This window comes from Anomalospiza imberbis, chromosome 9 (assembly GCF_031753505.1).
Source record: "Anomalospiza imberbis isolate Cuckoo-Finch-1a 21T00152 chromosome 9, ASM3175350v1, whole genome shotgun sequence".
In the NCBI taxonomy this organism is placed as follows: Eukaryota; Metazoa; Chordata; class Aves; order Passeriformes; family Viduidae; genus Anomalospiza; species Anomalospiza imberbis.
This window is the reverse complement of record NC_089689.1, coordinates 11888158-11907629: the sequence shown is the minus strand read 5'-3', so window position 1 is coordinate 11907629 and position 19472 is coordinate 11888158. Positions and strand designations below refer to the sequence as shown.

General features: G+C 36.8%; 1 protein-coding gene and 1 long non-coding RNA gene across 9 annotated transcripts in view; one reads left to right on the top strand and one right to left on the bottom strand.

Annotated features, from left to right (window-relative positions):
* The window catches only part of COL11A1 (collagen type XI alpha 1 chain), a 159829-nt gene that overhangs the window by 61223 nt on the left and 79134 nt on the right, over positions 1-19472 (bottom strand). For all 8 annotated transcript variants that reach the window (XM_068199689.1, XM_068199686.1, XM_068199687.1 and 5 more), the window contains 17 exons: positions 19183-19224; positions 18764-18826; positions 17318-17392; positions 15930-16013; positions 15707-15763; positions 13260-13313; positions 11793-11846; positions 11626-11679; positions 10991-11044; positions 7589-7642; positions 7429-7473; positions 6029-6082; positions 5896-5940; positions 5410-5463; positions 4901-4945; positions 3709-3762; positions 1581-1625 (listed from right to left, as the gene is read on the bottom strand). In XM_068199689.1, coding sequence (XP_068055790.1) covers positions 1581-1625; positions 3709-3762; positions 4901-4945; positions 5410-5463; positions 5896-5940; positions 6029-6082; positions 7429-7473; positions 7589-7642; positions 10991-11044; positions 11626-11679; positions 11793-11846; positions 13260-13313; positions 15707-15763; positions 15930-16013; positions 17318-17392; positions 18764-18826; positions 19183-19224 — 933 coding nt within the window. The remainder of the gene's footprint in view (positions 1-1580; positions 1626-3708; positions 3763-4900; positions 4946-5409; positions 5464-5895; positions 5941-6028; positions 6083-7428; positions 7474-7588; positions 7643-10990; positions 11045-11625; positions 11680-11792; positions 11847-13259; positions 13314-15706; positions 15764-15929; positions 16014-17317; positions 17393-18763; positions 18827-19182; positions 19225-19472) is intronic.
* LOC137479307 (uncharacterized) lies at positions 2610-3718 on the top strand. The gene is made up of 2 exons (XR_011002153.1): positions 2610-2869; positions 3355-3718. It is a non-coding gene; the product is annotated as an uncharacterized lncRNA (long non-coding RNA).

Genomic DNA, 19472 nt, shown 5'->3' with positions numbered 1-19472 from the left:
ACATTGAAGCAAAGAAAATTTGTTTGTACAGTTTTTGGTTAGCAAGCAGTTCTCTTCCGAATCTAATCCTTATTCTTTCAGTATAATGTATGAGACAGCAAAATAATACTGGGCTGCCTGCCACTAAGAAAAGTTAAGGCTTAAAAAGCACCATTCAATGTCACTATAAATTATTAATAGAATTGTGAACTAATTGTGAACTTGGATTTAACTTGTATATTTGGGAAACATCTATCCATAATATAAATTATCTGAAACAATGGTAATTGTAAAAAGGAACAAACAATCAGAAACAAAAAATATATGCCATTAAGAAACCAGTGGTATTTTACTGGAGATAATTTGTAGACTAATTATGATGATGACACAAGTCAAAAATAGAGACCAAAATAATGGGATTACAAAAAATCATGGTCTGAAAAAAAAAAGAACAAAAATGACATCCCAAGCCTGGAAGCAAAAAGGCTCATGGTGCTACTAATACTGACTGGTGCCTAGATTATTTTAGTTACATTTTACTGAGTGTTTTAATGATGTTCAGCTTGGATCTATGCAGTCTGATGGCAGGGCCTACAGAAACTGAGTTCTGTGAAGGGTGGAAGCCAGGAAGCCTGGAAACATGATACCTCTGAGCTGCTCTGCTGATTCTCCCAAGTCTGAGAAGGACAGATAACAAAATCTTTTACTAATGGGGACAATGAAAGAGTCTTTATCCTCTCTCCAATGTGTCTTTTCACAAAACCTTTGGACTGTTAACATCTCTGAGAAACTGAACTTTCTATCAAATTTGGCTGAAATGGATCAGTAAATTCAAAAGACATAAGAACTGGCAGATAGCAACATGCTTGGACTTTCAAAACATAAATGCTGTCTGTAAGATTTGTCTTAAGAAATCAGGATACATGTGTTTTACAGATAACAACACTTCTGACAAATACAATATGCTGATGTCAGTGGTGCTGTACTTTCTGAAATGTCCTATTAATTCACTCATCCTGTCATCCAGGATACAACCTTTTAGTATTGCCCCTGAAAACTGAAACTGAATTCAGGTGCTATAAAGGGTGCTATTCTGGATAAATAAGGGTCAATACTGAGTAAGTAGAAAACTGTATGGAGGTCCAAGACCCTTTCAGGGCTTCATAAGATTGAAAAAAATACTTTACACTGACACCAAGTTGAAGATGACCTAAAAAATGCATGGTCTCTGCATGTAGTTTTATACCTTCATAAAAAGCAAGTTCTGAAGAACGTTTGTGAGTACTCCATACAACAGAATTGAAAAGTCAAAATATCTTCAAGTTGCTTGTATGAAATGTGTGCAACTTTTCATTGTCACTCCACAAACTCCATGAGGAGTTTTACTTTAAAAGAATAATATTTATATTATTTATAATCTCTAATATTTTTAATATATATGTTTGTCTGTGAAAAGGTGTTTTAAATGTGTCATAGGTGTCTATTGTTTTCTTAAATAGCTCTTGTAAGCAACAAATGTGACAAATGTGTCATAAAGATGAAAAACTGCCAAAAGTTTTCTTGAAATCTATTTAAATAAATGGAAAAGTTTTAAAACTCACCAATGCACCTTTATCTCCTGACTGACCCTCTTTGCCAGGGTGACCCTGTTTTAAGAGAAATGTATCTGATTTGAAAACCAGTAATTTTTAAGGAGTGACATTTTATTATAAAAACATAGTTATTTAAACTTTTGAATTTCAGGTCATTAATCACATTTCTTTTGTATTAGAATAGACACACAAAATTTTGAGGAAATGTTTTACTTTCAATACCAAGATGATTTACATAACAAAGGAGAAACTAGAAATTAATTACATTCATGTCAATATTTTCAGGAATATGCTGACCAGTCCCTTAGTTTAAGCAATATTTCAGCAGTAAGAGGCTCTTAATGTAAGAGACTCTCACCTTTGATTTTGAAACAAGGGGAATTTATTTTGTAGCATAAAGACATTCCTAAAAATATTTTTTAATTACAGAATTTATCAAAGGTTCAAAAGAAGGCTGATCTAGTTTCAACATTCTATGTCTTTGTTCTAAACTCTGACTTGTTTTTTAAACAAAATAAATTTACATTTTAGACTTTAATTTATATCACTGAGGTTAATACTACAGCACTCAAAACATTAGCCAATCCACTGTTTTCCTTTCTTACAAAATTTGCACTTAAATTACAAAATTTAAAGGCAATTTAATGACACTGAAGATTAAAAGATAATTGTGACTAGGCTGTGGGAGGGCATGGAGCTGTGAGGGGACACAGCTGGGACACGGTTCCACATTGACCGGGGGAATATTCCATACCATATGATGTCATACTCAGTAATAAAAGCTCTGGGAAAGGAGGAGGAAGGAGGACATTCATAGCCAACTTCCCAGCAAGTGGCTGGCCATCTGCCTGCAGACTGGCAGCAGTGAATGAATCCCTTATTTTGCTTTGCTTGTGTGCACAGCTTTGTTCCACTTATTAAGCTGTTGTTACCTCAGCCCAGGAGCTTTCTTGCTTTTCCCCATGCGATTCGGTGCCCTCCCCTGCTGTGGGAGGAGTGGGCCAGTGAGCAGGTGGGTATTTGGCTGCTGACTGGGATCAGCCCACCACAGCAGGGGTCTGTGTCAGGTACAGACCTGTGCTGACACCTGATTATCTCTAACAGCATATCCTCCCTGCTTTGAAGGTTTAACAAGGTGCAGATGACAAATAATGCTTGTGTTTGGAAATTAACATTGGTTGCAGCACACAGGAAGGGATAAGGGGAAACATTCAAATGTTTAGAGAATGATTCAAGATACACTCAGCTGGACAATCATTGCACACTTAACTTTCTCCACTAAATTGGTACTTTGGCAGGTAAAAGGCTAGACTGTGGGAACCCTGGGAACAGTTCTGTATTTGCAATATATTTGCAGTGACCTTGTTAAACCTTGCTAAAAGTCAGATTTAAGAAATGCAGATTTCACCTAAAAGAAAAATTGTAAGGGACAACTGCATGGGGAGGATAGAAAAGATCTCAGAAATAACATTGTCTAAAGGCTCTTAATGGTATAAAAAAGTATGGTTTTGCTGCAAGAAAACAAGTGTATGGGCATGCCATTATGGCCAATGATTCCATTTAAGCTGAATGCCTAAGCTAGCTGCTCTGTTCACATGAGAGATTGCAGCCTTACAGTGAAGTTAAATTTCTTGGCAATCACAATGTTTGGCTTAGATATGTCCCAGTCTAGACAATGCAAGAAGCACCTTAAACACATAATATGCACCTTAAGTCAGGAAACTGAGAAAGATGTAGTCTGTTCTATGTTTCCTCAGAGAATAAGTGGTGAACATTTTTACAGGTGATTTGCTCTGCCAGACTGACATGGTAGGATACAGTGGGACAGAATTTGGCTCTTTGTGTGTTAGTAGGTTATTTACGCATCCCTGAAGATGTTGCAGAGACATTTCAACATCTGGGACCACATTTTAATAGCCCACAGATGTTTTTAGATGCTGCTTCAAAAATGTAATTCTCTTAGTTTTAACAGCTCAAATGATATAGGGGATTTAGATGGATTGTATAATGCTGTTGCCAGCTAGGACTACCATTGCTTTCCCCCTCCATTTTGTTTTTGTAACATAGGTATCTAGAAGTATTTATCACTTAGTAAAAGCAGTTAAACATTCAAAGGATTAAGTATTTCTTTACTTACAGGAGGCCCATCAGAACCGGGAAGACCAGGAAGGCCAGGCTTGCCTTGTGGTCCCTAAATGCAGTAACAGACACACATCTTAAAAAGAACAGCAAACATGTCCAACCCATGTGACCCTAAGAGCTAAGGACCTAAAAGGCAGTCATACCTAAGTCCCTTGATATGGATATCAGGGATATGACAAAAATAAAACTGAAGCCAGAATTTCATACCATATGTAAGGCCAGTTCTTGTAATCTTTAGCCTACAAAAATGATCCATAATTTTAAATGAGATGCTTGCCTGAGAACAGGCTTAAGGAACTACCCTATGAACATGCACACACATAACACAAGGTGGGGAAGAATACTCCAGTGTATAAAATTAAGTACTATTTAGAATTTCAGGAATAAAAGGATTCACCCATGCAAGTTATCAACAAGTTCAAGAGGCAAAGAGTGCAGGGTACAGAACTCCAGTGCTCACAGCTGAAAGGCCTGGTATGCCTTTGTGAAAGCCTAGAAAATGCAGATACCATGGCACTTGTCCATTTTGCTAGAATAATACTTAAGCACACTGAGAGGTAAAAAGTATTAATTTCTCCAAAAGAATAGAGTAAACAGTGAAGAGGAGAAAAATCAAAGAATGAATTGAGTAGGAATTCAGCAAAATGGGGAGAATAAAAAAATTAGCATAAAATTCAATAGTGACATGTTTGAAATGAATAGAAGACAGGTTTCAAGCCACAAGAACTTGTGCAAACAGATGAGGAATAAGCCACCAAAGGGCACTACAGTATGCCAATTACACTGCAGAGTTATGTCATAATATAATCCTTGAAAAAAGAACAGAATCAGACTTGAATAGGTGAAGCTTTGTTATAAAAAAGAGATTAGGAAAAATAATTTTTGCAGCTTGCTTTGAAATTAAGTAGCCTATAAGTACAAATTGTTTAGTATTGTAGATGGGATTCTGAAGATAATAACACAAAATTAATCCAAAATAAAGGGAGGAAGTTATGCTTGTGAACAAGGGTATATGAGAGGAAAGCCATTGGGTATTTCATTGGTTATTCATTTATTGATGATTTCAGGAAGATCTAATATTTAAATTTAGCTTACTATTCCATAAAAGATAGCAAAGCCCTCAAGCTGATAAAGAGGGTTATGGCACAGAACTGACTGTGAAGTAACAAAATAATGCTGTAACTTACTTTTTCACCAGGAGGCCCAATAGGACCTTGAGGACCAGGAAGCCCCTGTTAGAAAGAAGCCAGTGTGAGAAACCAGGGAGAACAATGTACATACATTCACCCTACTAAAGATCTCTCATTAATCTGTTTCAACACACGGGCAAATATAAGTGGTTTTTTTCCCCCCTTACAAGTTAGGTCAGGAGTTTTGTGTGAGTCTTTTGCACAAGCTCCTATTCTGGCAGCAGGTCTGTAACAAGATCCTATTCAGAACCCTCCTCCAGGTGTGGCCATTCCTGCAGCATTCCAGGAACACTGAATGAGTCATTTTTCTCCTGAATGAAAAATCCCTCTGAAAACTTACTTGAAAACTCTGCTGCCACTGTCCTCAGCACATTTGCAGCATTATTTATAAAATCCTTGAAGCTTTATCGGTTTTGCACATGAAAAGCTAACATATTAGTAATTTCCATTTATTAAACATTTGCTGCACATTACATCGTATTTCTTGAGAGTTCTTTTATACTTACTTGTGGGCCTGGAATTCCTTGCTGACCAGGAGGTCCTGGTTCCCCTTGAGGACCCTAGCATGCAAAAAAGTAGCAGGGCATTAGGTTTGCATTTCTGCACTACAGATCTTCATTGTCAGGACTAAAAGGAGTACAAACTCATCTTTGTTCCTCCTTCTTTAAAGTCTACCAGCAACTTTCTCTCCAGTATGAATTTTTTTCATGCTAATGAATATCATGACCTTTTCTTTAACAGAGAATTACAGTCCACACATAGGACCTGAGCACTGGAGTCCGTGGTGCTAAAGGAGTCTGAGAGAAAGCATGGTCAGGGCTTTTGGCTGAAAACTAAGTAATAAAAGCCTTGTCTTTTCCATCTAAATTCATAATGAATCCAAACAGTTGACATAAAAGTTTAATTAAATGGAAGGGATGGCATAGTTGCAGGGATGAGAGAATGTGGAAAGCATTCTTAGAATCTTTCTAATTCCCAGTTTACTTACTCACCATGTTTCCCTTTGGGCCTGAAGGTCCATCAATACCTGCAATGCCCTACAACAAACAATATAACAAGAGCAATTTTCAGTGGACTTCCTTTTTTCCTTCTGGAAAATGGAAATACTCGACAGCTCATACGTACAGGTTGTCCAGGGGGCCCAGGTGTTCCTCTGGGGCCCAGTAATCCCCGTGGACCCTGCAAGAGAAGAAGCCCTTATTGACACCTGCGTGATTTTTTTTCTGAACAGAAATGCTGTGAGCAGGACTGGCTGAGGAATGGAATAAGGAGTAGGAAGGATGAAGGGAAGGGAGCATGGGTGTTTAGAAAGAAAGAAAAGAACAAAGGGAAAAATTCACTTATAACAGATTTTCCTCAAGGGCACTATATTTCTGAACAGGATGTCAGTGGAAGGGCAAGCTTTGTTTTAACCTCTGTATCGTCATTTCAAAGAAAGGTGGGAGCCTGTTATCTGTATTTCCTGGTGCAGAACATTGGCACAGCATCTTCCACTAAAATTTCAGCTGTGTCTTGGCCTGAAGGTCTGACCTGAACAGTAATATACATATTTGTATTCTTTTCTTTTGAAAACATGATGGTGTGTCATACTCTGTACTACTATTCCAAGTACAAAATGATGTTTTTATCTATAGTAAGGATCTAATAAGTAATTAAAAATCGCTAGTAATTTTATTACAATAAATACAAGACATTCTGGAAACAAAAATAAGATTTTTTGCTCTTATCCCTAAAAAGTTTCACAAAAGACCAATGGATATTCTTATAAATAAGGTGAACAAGATTTTAGTATATAACATAATCTTTTCATTCTATACAATGTGAATGAGTAGTAGTTTTCATTATTGTGTCATCATTCATGTTCTGCTGCTAAAGTAGGCAGAACGAGTCTCCAGACTCCTCATGTATGGTATAGTCACAAATCACTGACACTGACTGTAGCAAGGTCTTCATACTTCATGAGTAGGCAGCAGTATATCAGACATTTAGGGTAAAATTCTTCTTTTGAGGCTTGATTTCTTTCCTGCAATGCAGAACTCTGTTCTGCAGTGACAGCACCTGCAGAATTCTAACTGACAGGAAAGGAAATTCTGTATATGAAACAAGTGTAAAATACACAATGAATCATGGTAGTGTGAAATAAGAGAACCCAGACCTTACTTTCTAATAAGTAGTTATTTAGGTAACAGTTTAGAAGCAACAGGGGCTTGGCTGTATTCCTAGGTATCAAAGACAGCAGTTACTGATTTTACACAATTGGCTAAGAAATACCATTTGTGATTCTGAAAGTTGTACATACTTAGCATGATATGTCCTTTACTTAATTCTAATCCTGTATGTTGTGTTTCAACCCTAAACAAAAGATTCCGATTGTTTGCTTTTCAGCCAGAAACAGTATTCTCTATATGCAAACACGTTAAATAATTTTTATACCTGCAATTCAGAATAATTCAATAGATTGGAAAAATATCTGAATGTGACTTTTGTTTGTAACAGAAGCAGAAGAATAAGAAAGAATTGCTTACAGCTTCACCTGGGAGACCTCTTGGCCCAACTTCCCCATCTTCTCCCTGTTTTTGTGCAAAAGGAAACAAGTTTTAGAAAAAAAAAATCATTTATTATCATGACATTATTCCCATTATATGAGGATTCACTCTAAATTTTCCTGTGTGAACAGCAACTTACTCTTGATCCATCTTCACCAGGTAAGCCAGGAGGTCCCTGTGGGCCACGGTCTCCCTGTAGGATAAGGAAAGTCATTAAAATAACTGCTGGAAACTTTCTGCCACTGGAAACAATAATGGATGGGAAGGGAAATGAAAACAAATATGTTAGCTGAAGTTTGACGTGTCAAAACATGTCTTGACACAGTGATACAAATCTCTAAGTTATGTAAAATTACTGAGTAAAATAATTTACTCAGTAAAATCTTTCATTACTTTAGTATAAGAACAGATGAGCATTTCTGAAACAATGAATAATTTGCGTTTGTACAATTTCACTCTGTAACAAGAGTTGGACTTGGTGATGTTTGTGGGTCCCTTCCAATTCAGAATATTCTGTGATTCTGTGATTCTGTGATTTTTGGCCCCAGAACATACACAAGCTACATCTACAAAAGGTAGTGTTACCCATATTTTCCTTTGTCTCATCACCACCTTCCCTCTCCCCCGCACAATGCATTAGTGCAGTAAAATAAGATGTGTACATGGGGTAGAAGTTAAGAAACCAGCTGCAGGGCCCAGGAATATACAGAGATTTACTAACCACCTTTCAGAACCATGCACCCTGGCACCAGCTACTGAGAGCCTTGGGACTGACTTGTCTGAGGCTTTGGAAGGCAGCCAGACCTCCACACTTCCCCTCAGAGGCTGGGGCTTTTCAAGTCTATATATGCAGAACCTCAGTAGACTCTGGACCATACGTTTAGGATTTATTTTTCTTTCCCAGTTCCTAAAGAGAACTAGTGTGCTACAGAGCTCAAACACCACTGACTGACCTCCTTCTGGGCAGCAGGCTTTGAGACTGTGACTTCCTTCTGGCATTGGACAGCACCCAAGTATTCATGCTGTTTGCCTTAATTTTATCAGTGTCTCCAAGGAGCCTGACCACTGCTGGGATTCAGGTAGAGATATATAGAGTCACTGTTCAGTGGCTCTGCTCTTTACACTTCCAAACTTTCCTAGGGAATTTCAAGTAACCCTCATATACACAGAGCACATCCCCCAGTACTAGGGATATTAGGACTTTATTCTACTGCCTTTCTGTCCTCCTCCAGCATGGAAGAGAAAGTGAAATTTTATGAACAGCTCTCTAACACCTTCAAGATGAATTCATACAGCAATTCATGTATTTTGCTAGGGTCGGCAACTACTTTATGTTATTTGCAGTTAGAGGATGTGTTTTTCTACATGTTAAATGACACTTCTGAAAGATGACACATGAAAGGCATGGCCTTTCCTCTGGCTTCCAATTAATATCCAGGTGAAGACTGACTTAGGCTTTCAAATACTGAAATTGTTCATCCCCTTGAGGGTTATCTTTCTTTTCTTGAAGTCATGTGGTACTTAGATGTAGATTAGGAGTGTGTGTTCAGTGTCCTGGTATTGTCATTCAGTAAGAACAAAACGTCCTATCATTATCAGCATTCAGTTTTTCAGCTCTTTTTCTTTCCTTCAAGTGTTGTCTTAAAGCCCAAATTTCTTTTTACTTGGGCCTGTTTTAAAAGTCTAAAGTGTCTTGCTTTTACACTGAAGAAGAGTTGTGCATCTAGTAAATCTAAATAAGAAAAGTTCAAAGTCACAGATTATGAGGTTAAAAGAAATATGACTTCATGTGATGTGATCTGCTCCACACTGGGAGTCCAAGAATCTTATTCGGTAACTCCTGTCTGAAAACTTGTGTTTGACCGAGACATAACTGAAGCGAGACATTCAGTTTGCAACTCATATGTCCAATATGACTAAATCTAAAATCAGTCCTGAAACTTTACTCTGAAATTAGGTTTTTCCACATTGATTCTTTTACAGCTGAAATATAGCTTCAACAGAAGTATTTCACTTATCTTGCTGTGTTTATTATTGCAAGCCAAAGAGCGCTGAACATTTGCATTATATGTTGTCACTACGTAAGACTCTGAAAGCTATAACTATCTTATCTGGCTTTGGACCGAGCTGTTTTCACAAGGACAATAGTGCATACTTTTACAGAGAATTTCTATAGAAACACAAGAATGTAGTGATTTTTAAATAGTGGGATGAAAGAATATGAAAATACGTCATTATTTTCATTACTATTTTGAAAATTTAAACCCAAATTAATTTTTCTATTTTTGGGGTAAGGAGAGGACATGTGTGCTAAATTTTTAATTTTGGGATGGAAATATGGAAAAAATTGAATATTTGAAAAAAAAAAAAAAAATTATGACTTGGAAGGTACTTTCCAGACTGGAAAGCAGACACATAGTGCCTGACAGGCCAAATTTCTGTTCTGCCCTCCAAGTGCAGGTGGCAAGTGCTTAATGCTGAGCCCCCTCTGCTGTTGGCCTGCTGAGCATGCTGGGCTTCCATTATGGGATGCACTGACTGCTTTACACTCGTTACCTAAACAGGGATGCTGAAAGAGGAATAAAAAAATTATTCACGACAGCAGACGTTCTTTATCCATTGCAAACAGAACTCAAGGGTATCCTTAGATGCTATTAAAAAGAACTACATTAGGGTCTGGTAGCCAGCACTGCCAAGCTTTTCTAGGAAGTACAACTGTGCTTACCCACCGAAGGGTGAGGTGAGGTAATAATTCCTCTGTCACTGAGCTTTAGCACATTTGGAAATGGCTTTGATGACATTCCCATTCGCTATTTCTTTCATGGTGCACTGCACTTACCAGGACAACAGTAAAGGAGGGACACTCAGCAGGGTGCTAGCACCCACATTAGGGTATAATCTGAAGCAGAAATCCCTGGCTGTGATTATTTCTGCACTTTATAGGGAAAGATGAAGTCTCATTCCATAGGTTTGTTCCATAGACTTGTTACAAAAGAAAAAGTACTTTAGTTGTTTTAAATATTTCTAAAAATCTTCCTAATTTATCTGACTTGACTGTGGCCTTTCTAAAGCTGCAATTGTTGGAATAAGCCCCCCTAAACAATTCAGTTTGTAATTGAAATTAATCATATCCAGTTTTTTGAGCAAACTTCTAAGCAACTTGAAATTTGGCATGATCCTGATACAGAAACTTCATGCTGATTTCCTTTCCGTATTACTCTTTAGACCAATGACTTTAAGTCCAACAGGTAAATTCCTGAACTAAGAAAAGTAGAGCAAAACCTAGCTGAAGATGTGACCTAAATTCTGCAAATATATTTAAACTATAAATTTATATATTTTTTGTCTACTGATTGGTATTACTCAAAAGTTTCATGAGGAATACATTGCCTGATAGTACAGCTATTATTTGTAGAGTGAAATGCTTACATGATTTTAACTTTTCCCTCAGTCCTTATAGTGCTGTTCTTGATGAATAATGAATTATTTCTGGGACTCTATTAGTTTGGTGTTGTATAAATGTACATATTTTTCTTCTTACCCGGTTACCTTTATCACCAGGGAGGCCAGGAAGACCATCAAATCCTCTGTCACCCTTGGAAAGAAATCACACCTTTAGTAAATAATTGTTAAATTGTCTGAATAAATAGTGCCTTCCCCTAAAATTTAGCTTCTACCCTTTGGTTGTATGTACACTTTTGTTACTGAATGAAACATGCAGGGCTGAGCATATAGATCAAACTCACAAAATTTGCTTCTACAAATTGTAGCAGGAGAAGATGCCACAGCTTTTTTCACTGTGCTGTAGTTATGCTATTCATAAAAAGAACTTTCACAGTGAAATTAAAAGCTTGATTCTAGCTGCACTTTGCAATTTAAAACTGACTTTACTATTACTGATACTCTGTAACTAGAAAGTAACTCAGAGAGAATGAAATCATGTCCCAAGAATCAAGTTTCTTCAAAGTCAGACTACTAGGAATTACCATTAATTACCATATTTTAAATGGATGATTCATTCTCAGATCTTGCATCTGACCCAGCTATCTAAAACCTCAGTGTTTTCACTTGAGAGGAGAATTTCGGGTTGGTCTGGATGAAACTGTGGTACCTACGTAAAATCTGTCTAGCACATTCCAAGACTGAACTAAAGCCTCAGATCTCATTATTATTTACCTTTGCACCAGGTTCTCCTGGCATTCCTCTGGCACCATCAGCTCCAGGACGTCCCTGAAAAACCCAAAGGGGTAAACATTTGAAAATGCAATGGAATAAATTAATATTTAAATACATTTAAACAAAAACTATTTACCCAGAGCAGAACTGATCTATATGCTACCTACCCTTTTGCCAGCTTTTCCACTTGGACCAGGGGCACCTTGGATACCACGAGGACCCTGTGTTTAAAGAGGGTAATATTTAGAATTCGATTAATGTCAGCAAAAAGCTAGTAAAAAAAACTCACCTCAAGAACAAGGTAAGATTTTTTTCTACACAAAGCTGCATGTTTTTCCCTTGGAGATGGATTCTGGTGCCCAGATTCCTATTAGTTTTAAAAGTACATGGGCATCCAAACTGGCCTTAGCATTATGAATTTTAAGGACAATTTTCATGAGATGGCACTACACATGGCATAAGTTATCGTGTAAGTTTCTTACATTCTTTTCATGGCTTTAAAGATCTCAGTCCTGTAGTTTGAAAAACCTTCTTCCTCTCATGCCAAAATTATTTTATTATAATTATAATTACTTTATCATTATATAGTGAAAACTAAAGAGTGCTTATTTCAGATATCTACACAAACATGAGTTGTGCTAATAAAGAGCTCACATGCTGTCTTAGCTTTACACAACATGGGTTTAACTAGAGAGGGACAAAATTATCCCAAACCAAAAAAACATTTCACTTTCTAAACTTCCACTGGCAACTGTATGGGTGTAACTGTGGAAAATTTTCTCAACCCCAATCCAACTGCATTTTAAGGTGAAAAAAAGCAATGGTAAGGACAAACCATTCACAAATACTGTGTAGGAAAAGAAAAAAAAATTAAAAATATAAGTAAGCAAACTTACTTAAAGACAGTACAACTGTTCAGAATGGTAATTTTCTTTTTTAAATTATTTTATGTTTCTACTGCAAGTGTCCATGTGCATTTTTAAGACAGGCACTTAGTAATACATCAAATCCATGATACTCCTTGAGATCTGGCAAAATCGTTGTTTGGGATACTTTTTTCATTATTCCTTTCACAATCTCCTTATTGATTTTAGATTTAAATGGAAAAATTTCAATGTGTTTCAGTGCTCTTTGACATCACTGCAGAGAAGTTGATATAATAGTAGGCTGAGAAGCAAAACATGCACTGATTCATAAAGATTTATTATTGCTATGTCACATCTATAGTGAAAATATCCTGTTTAATTACTGACCAAATTCAACCTCCCTCACTTTATGAGATCTGATAAGTTCAGAGACCAAGGTCATCCAGTTGCAGACTAACATATCATTATTGAACAGAGAAAAAAGCCTAAAGTGACAATATTTTAACCGATGACACTCTACATGTGATAATTGCTCTTTTTTATACAAAGATTGTTACTTTCATATTTCAGAATGAACAATCAAGCTACAATTGATTTTAACTACAATTTTAATATTGATCAAGCTATTGAAATGATAAGATAGTATCATGAAGGATATTTTTCTTCAATTGCATGCAGGAAGCATATAATTGATTGATTTCTTCTAATTGATATGAATAAATCTTCTTAAAGATAAAATACACTCAGACATAACAGAGATTATTGTACCTGGGGTCCTGGTTCACCACTTTCACCTTTAGCACCTGCTGCTCCAGGTCCACCCTTGATGAAAAAAAAAACAACATATATTGTTTAAGTATACAAAAGCTTCTTTAAATTAATAATTTACTTTCTATTTCCATACATGAATTACAGGGAGAAATTACAAATAATCCTCTATTCATCAGGAGGTGTGAATTCACCATTTATATCCACAGATTTATCACCTTGATTTATCATTGTCTAAACACTGGGCAGAAATATTTCTCTTACCAAAGAAAACTCCTTTGGATTTGAATGCAAAATGTAACCCTTTGTTCTATACTAGTATTTGAGACCTGGGTATGAGCACAGTAAGAACACAAGTAGAGTAATCAGCAGTGCATCTATTGTAGGGAATAAGACAGAGCTGAAAGCTACCTCTTTTTACCTTTATTTCTATGTTGTACAGAAAAAAAAAGTCTCAAAGTTCAATCCAAAAATCACTGTAGTCAGTGAGAAATACCCTGTCTAATCTTGTAATGAACTTCTGTGATATTTTAATCAAGTCCTTTGTGCCCCTGGCCCTGAAGAAGTGGAGAATATATATAACTACATCTCTTTAATATTATGAAATTAAGATATAGATTTTAAGAGTAAATTTTAATCATAAACAGGCCAAGACCAGATATTCATTCATAGTGTGCATGAAATCAGGGGCAGAACTAGTGAAAGTATGTAAGATGTCTCACAAAAACAGACAAAATAAACCAAAAAATCCTGGCATGCACACATAGAGTACACTCTCAGGAAAAGAAGATATGGGAGTTTGTTACTATGTGCAAAATAATAGTTGCATTTTTGATCATTGAAACAGGTTGTGACTCAAAGTATGTATTTAATATGAAACAAATGTTGCAGACCTTTGAAAACTGATAATCCTTCTACGTTAACATTGGAAGAAAGAAGTAATGTAATGGCTTGGCTTAGTGCTGAGTCTCACATCCTAGAGTGGAAAGATCCCCACTGACCTTGCAGGCATTAGTTCAAGTCCTAAGCAAACTGAAAATCAGATCCCAAACTGGTACTGGCAGTGGAGAAAAGATTGGTTTTGGTAGGTTGTGATTCTCTTTTGGGGTTTCTCTGATTTAAGCTCTGCTTTTAATATAATTGATTACATAGTATCTGTAGGCAGACATTTATTTTTATGCTATGTTAACTGAGCATGTGAAGACCAGATTCAGCTGATGCTAGACTGGAGCTTTGACACTGCTATGTTTAAGATGTTTAGTAACGAATATCTTACTATTGTATCATATTGGCTACTGATTAGTTTAACCAAATAAAATGCATATAAAGACTAAAAACTCCAAGTTTTTCATTCTTGAAAGAAGCTGGGTAGAAACAGTTTACAGACCAAGAAACTTGCTTTTGGAGCTGTAGGCAAAAAATGTTTCTAGATCAAAGAGTTGGATTTCTAGAGCCTCCTGGTGGTTTAGATGCAAAACAACTATTAATGCTATTAATTTTGTTGAACTTTGCATACGGGAATTCATGAAGGCTTTTAAAACACAAAAGCATGACTATGAAGGCAGGTTATACCTCTGCTAAAGGTATCCAACCCACTGTCAGTATCATACCAGCCTTTGCAAAGTCCTCCTTGCTTACAGCAGTTCCAGAGTTTTGTCTGTACAGACTGAATGTTATCCTGCAGGCCTCTTGAACTAAATACATTGCTGGAAATAGTGTGTGAGTTTGTTATATAGACAAAATATATTTGACTCTTTTTAAGTATTGCATACCTAATTGTGATGAATCAGGAGTCTGTGAGCCAGATTCTCTGCTTGGTAGCTACTATTTACTTTGGAAGAATTACTGTAGAAAAGAAGTACTCTTGTATAGATCTGCTTAAAAATAGAAGTGTACACACTCCATACAAATACTAAGATATTTTAACTTCCACAGGACCATTTCCAGATGATTTGGTGTTAGGAATTGAATCAAATTCAGGACTGAAATAAAAAAGTCTAATTCTTTTAGAAACCTGTGGCTCTTAATTGCTTTTATCAATGCTTTTTACAAACTTTTCAGATTTAGCTTAAATATTGAGTAAAGGTGATTCTGCAAACTCTTGCTTTAGTATCTCTTTCTGTAGAGTTTCATATTTACTACAACAAATTGTATTAATAGTATTACAGAGATGACTGAAAGTAGAGGGATATTTATGTAAAACTATTCACTAGTTTTGTAAGTCCAGCAATGTGCTCTGTCTGAACACCACTAAACCTACAATAAAAACTCTTTTAGTTGCATTGAAGACCTTGAATAAGAATATAAACTACAGCTTTAATTATATAATATTTATTTCAAATAAGTATAAAACAAATACAAATACAGAGGGGCAGGCAGGGCCAGAATGAGATCCATGGGCTACATCACCATGTTCTTAAACCTCTGCCCTTGTTTTGTCTACTTACCACAGGACCTGGTCTTCCAGTGAGTCCCATAGGACCAGGTGGACCTCTCATAGCAATCTGAGAAGACAAACAAACAGAACAGCAGGTGTCAAGAAAAAGCTGCCAGCCAGCATACATATTCTATACTTACAGAGTTTTAGAATGTGTTAGGAAATACCCCCCATCTTTGACTTTACGTCCTGCAGGATATAAAACAAATTAGGTTTTGGCTCCTTGTGCTCACCCTAGCTTGCTGAAGAATAGCTTGTGCTTGAGCTTCCTGAGCTGAGATTGTTGGGCCCTTCTCACCATCTCCACCAAAGCGGAACTGCAAGTACCAGAGCAAGAAAAGGATTTAGAATTAATCAAATCTAAATCATACTTGTTACTTGCTGCAGTGGTGCAAACAGCTTCAAAGCCACAAGGTCACAGTCTTTAGTTCATTCTACTAACTTCAGAAGATGGCTGCATGGAGGCCACTGCATCCAACATGAGTATGAAGTCACTGGTGATAGTGACTGAAGTCTAAATTTAATCCCTTATGTGCAAATATTTTCCTGATTTAATAGCATTTTGGTTTCCATTTGTTTACTTGTTTATTTAATAAAGAGGCCAAAATAGACTTTTACTTGCCTGCAAAATATCAATAAAAATATGTACCAAAATTAATTAATTCTCTATACATTGGTAGCTACTCACATTAAAAATATAGTTTAATTTAAGGCAGATAAAAATGTGAAAAATGTTTGGTATCTAAAATAAAACAGTTCTGTGTAATTTCTGACAATTTCAATATAAATTATAGAATAAAAATGTATGTGCTCATTCCTTTGCTCCTGCACTCTTATTGCTAATGAAACTGCTGGCAGAAGGTTTGCAATGTTGCAGAAATGCTAGGCTGCAACAAGAAGCACATCTTTTCAAAGGTATGGCATACGCTGGGTATCAGGGCCATGAATCCTGCACTGCCCACAACAGTTTGTCCAGTTTGCCTACACCCAGAGTTGACACAGATCTTTTTCACCCATAGACACATTTAAGAATAATTAATTCCAAGCACACAGTGATTTTCGTACCCCAGCGCTGCAAGATACTTTAACAGCTTTGGGCTTGTTCCTCCACCTGCTAAAACAGATGGTGTTTTGCTTTAACTCCAGTGGGAGTTGAGTTGGCTATGTGCATATATTTCTATTCAAAGGATGCACTGACTCTTCAAAGAGGACACTGAAGTCTGATTTGAAGCATGGAATACTTAAAAATCTACATGTCAATGAGACTTGAAAGCACACACGCCTGTTGGGACTATAGGCTCTCTGTACAACAGCAGACTCGTTGTTTTGGACATATAGTAGCAAAATACAGTTACTGCTGAAAATATAAGGTGGTTTTCAGTGTCTGCAATTCACTCGTGTATGTCCCAGTCTGTCAGCCATACAGGAGCTAAAGCATATGGGTTTTTTTGAGGAAAAAAAGGCACCATATGTATTAATTTCAAATGCTTATGCCATAAAATAAATTCTGTATAATTCTCTCATTCCACAGACAAAATTAGATGAAAAATAAAATACCTATACATTTTTTGAAAGACCCTTCCAGTTTTTGTAGGCTGCTTACCCTGTAGCCACAACTTACCGGCAACATTAACATGGTACCTGGGGGACCTGCTAAACCATCAGCACCAGGAAGACCAGGGCGACCAGGTGGACCCTAAAAGAGAAGAGACATGAGACAAAAAAGGTGAGAAAAAAAAAGATAGCCATGTAAGAGAAACCTTTTGAGTCACATAAATTTATACTCAGAGAATGGCTTGGAAAAGACCTTAAAGATCTAGTTTCAACCTCCCTGCCATGGGCAGGAACACCTTTCAGTAGACTGGGTAGCTCAAAGCCCCATCCAGCCTTGCCTTGAACACTTCCAGGGATGGTGCAGCCATCTTGGCAACCTGTTACAGGGCCTCACCACTGCCAGTGTAAGTAATTTCTTCTCAATATCTAATCTATACCTGCTCTATTTCAATTTAAAAACCTTCCCCTTTGTCTTATCACTATGGACCCTTGTAAAAAGTCTCCCTGCACCTCTCTTGCAGCTTTCCCCCACGGCTCAGCCTGTCTTCATAGAAGAGGCACATAAGAGTGGCAGAGGGGCAGAACCACCTCACTTGACTTGCTGCTCACGCTTCTTTCATGCAGCCAGGATACGGTTGGCTGCAAGTGTATGTTACTGGGTCATGTCAAGCTTCTTGTCCACCAACACCCCCAAGTCCTTCTCTGCAGGGCTGCTCTCAATCCATTCTCCTCCCAGCCTAATTGCTGCAATTATAAATTTGTGTCGTGTCTGGTCCGTGACAGGCACATGACGTGCTTAGTCAAGAATTTCCTCATGATGAATTCTATAAGCAGCCAGTTAAAAAACTAAGTACTGTAGGTAGTTATTCCTTTACTAGGTGTTAAAATTCCCATTTTACAAGTTCAAATTCTGGAATATTTAATTAATCTACAGGACAAATATGAAAGAAGTGTGGATGCTGACTTATGAGCAAGGTAAAGCATTGTTGGGATTTTAATATTATCTCATTATACAGTGAAGTGATAGCATCTTAACATCTTTCATATATAAATACAGCATGAATATACTGGATTGACCAGTAAACTATCTCTCATAAAACACAGGAAAGCCTTTTAGTACCATATTTTCCTCAAATAAATATGTTTAGGCTGTTTTAAAATGGTATTGGTGGTGGCAGTAGGAAAAGGCTTACAAAATTTTTAAAAATTCATTCAAATTTGTATGAAATGTTTGTAGCTATTACTTTAGTATATTTCTAAACACATCAAACCAGAAAAATACTAACAAACCATAACTTGAACATCTTCTTGTATTTACAGCACATATTTCTACCACTAAGAAAATGTTTGTCCAGATTCTCACTTGATTTGCTTAGCTGAATGAATCAGCCTCAGTTCCACTGAAGTTTCTAACCTATGTGGATCTATTCCAATCAGGATCTAACTCACCCTTGTATAGCAATTAGTGCAAGATAGCCTATGAATGCATGGGATAATCCGTTTGTTGACTTACCCTTTCACCAGGGTCACCTGGAGGACCAACAGGACCTTGTAAACCTGGGGGACCTGTAAGACCCTATAGAAAATGAATAATATAATTATGCTGAATGCTTGAATACTTTTGAACTATTTTTCTCTCGAAAGTTATGATGAACACATATTTGGATAAAAAAAATTATAAAGCAGCATATTGTTTTTTCTTACAAAGATTTATAGTCAACATTCAAAACTTAGATTTTTTCATGTACCATCAGCTTGTAGCTTGCTGTCACTGATAATGCTAGAGATGACCCTTTTCTATTCCTTTCTAAAAGTCCTAAATCTGATACATATTTGGGAACTATAACAAGACCAATTTTGTTTAACTTGTGAATAGAAAAGCACAGTGGATAAATCAAGTGCAATAAAGGAAATTGTGATTAAACTACTTACAGCAGGTCCTCTTGGTCCTGGTGGTCCTTCAATGAGCATACCCTAGGGGTGGATGGAACACAATATTAAATTCATTATTTTGCTGAAAAACATAAAAAATCTTTTTAGCTGAACTACTTAGTGTTTTGATAAACTTTTCCAGGAATCTTCTCTCTACAGTTCCTAGCATGAGAATCTAAACTGTTGCATGGCGTTAAAAGTGAGGAAGACTTCCTTGCCCTTGCTGAAACCTGTAGTGATGGTGTTACCTGTGCCTAAGCTGAAAGTTTTCTGGGTAGATCTGTCCAGGA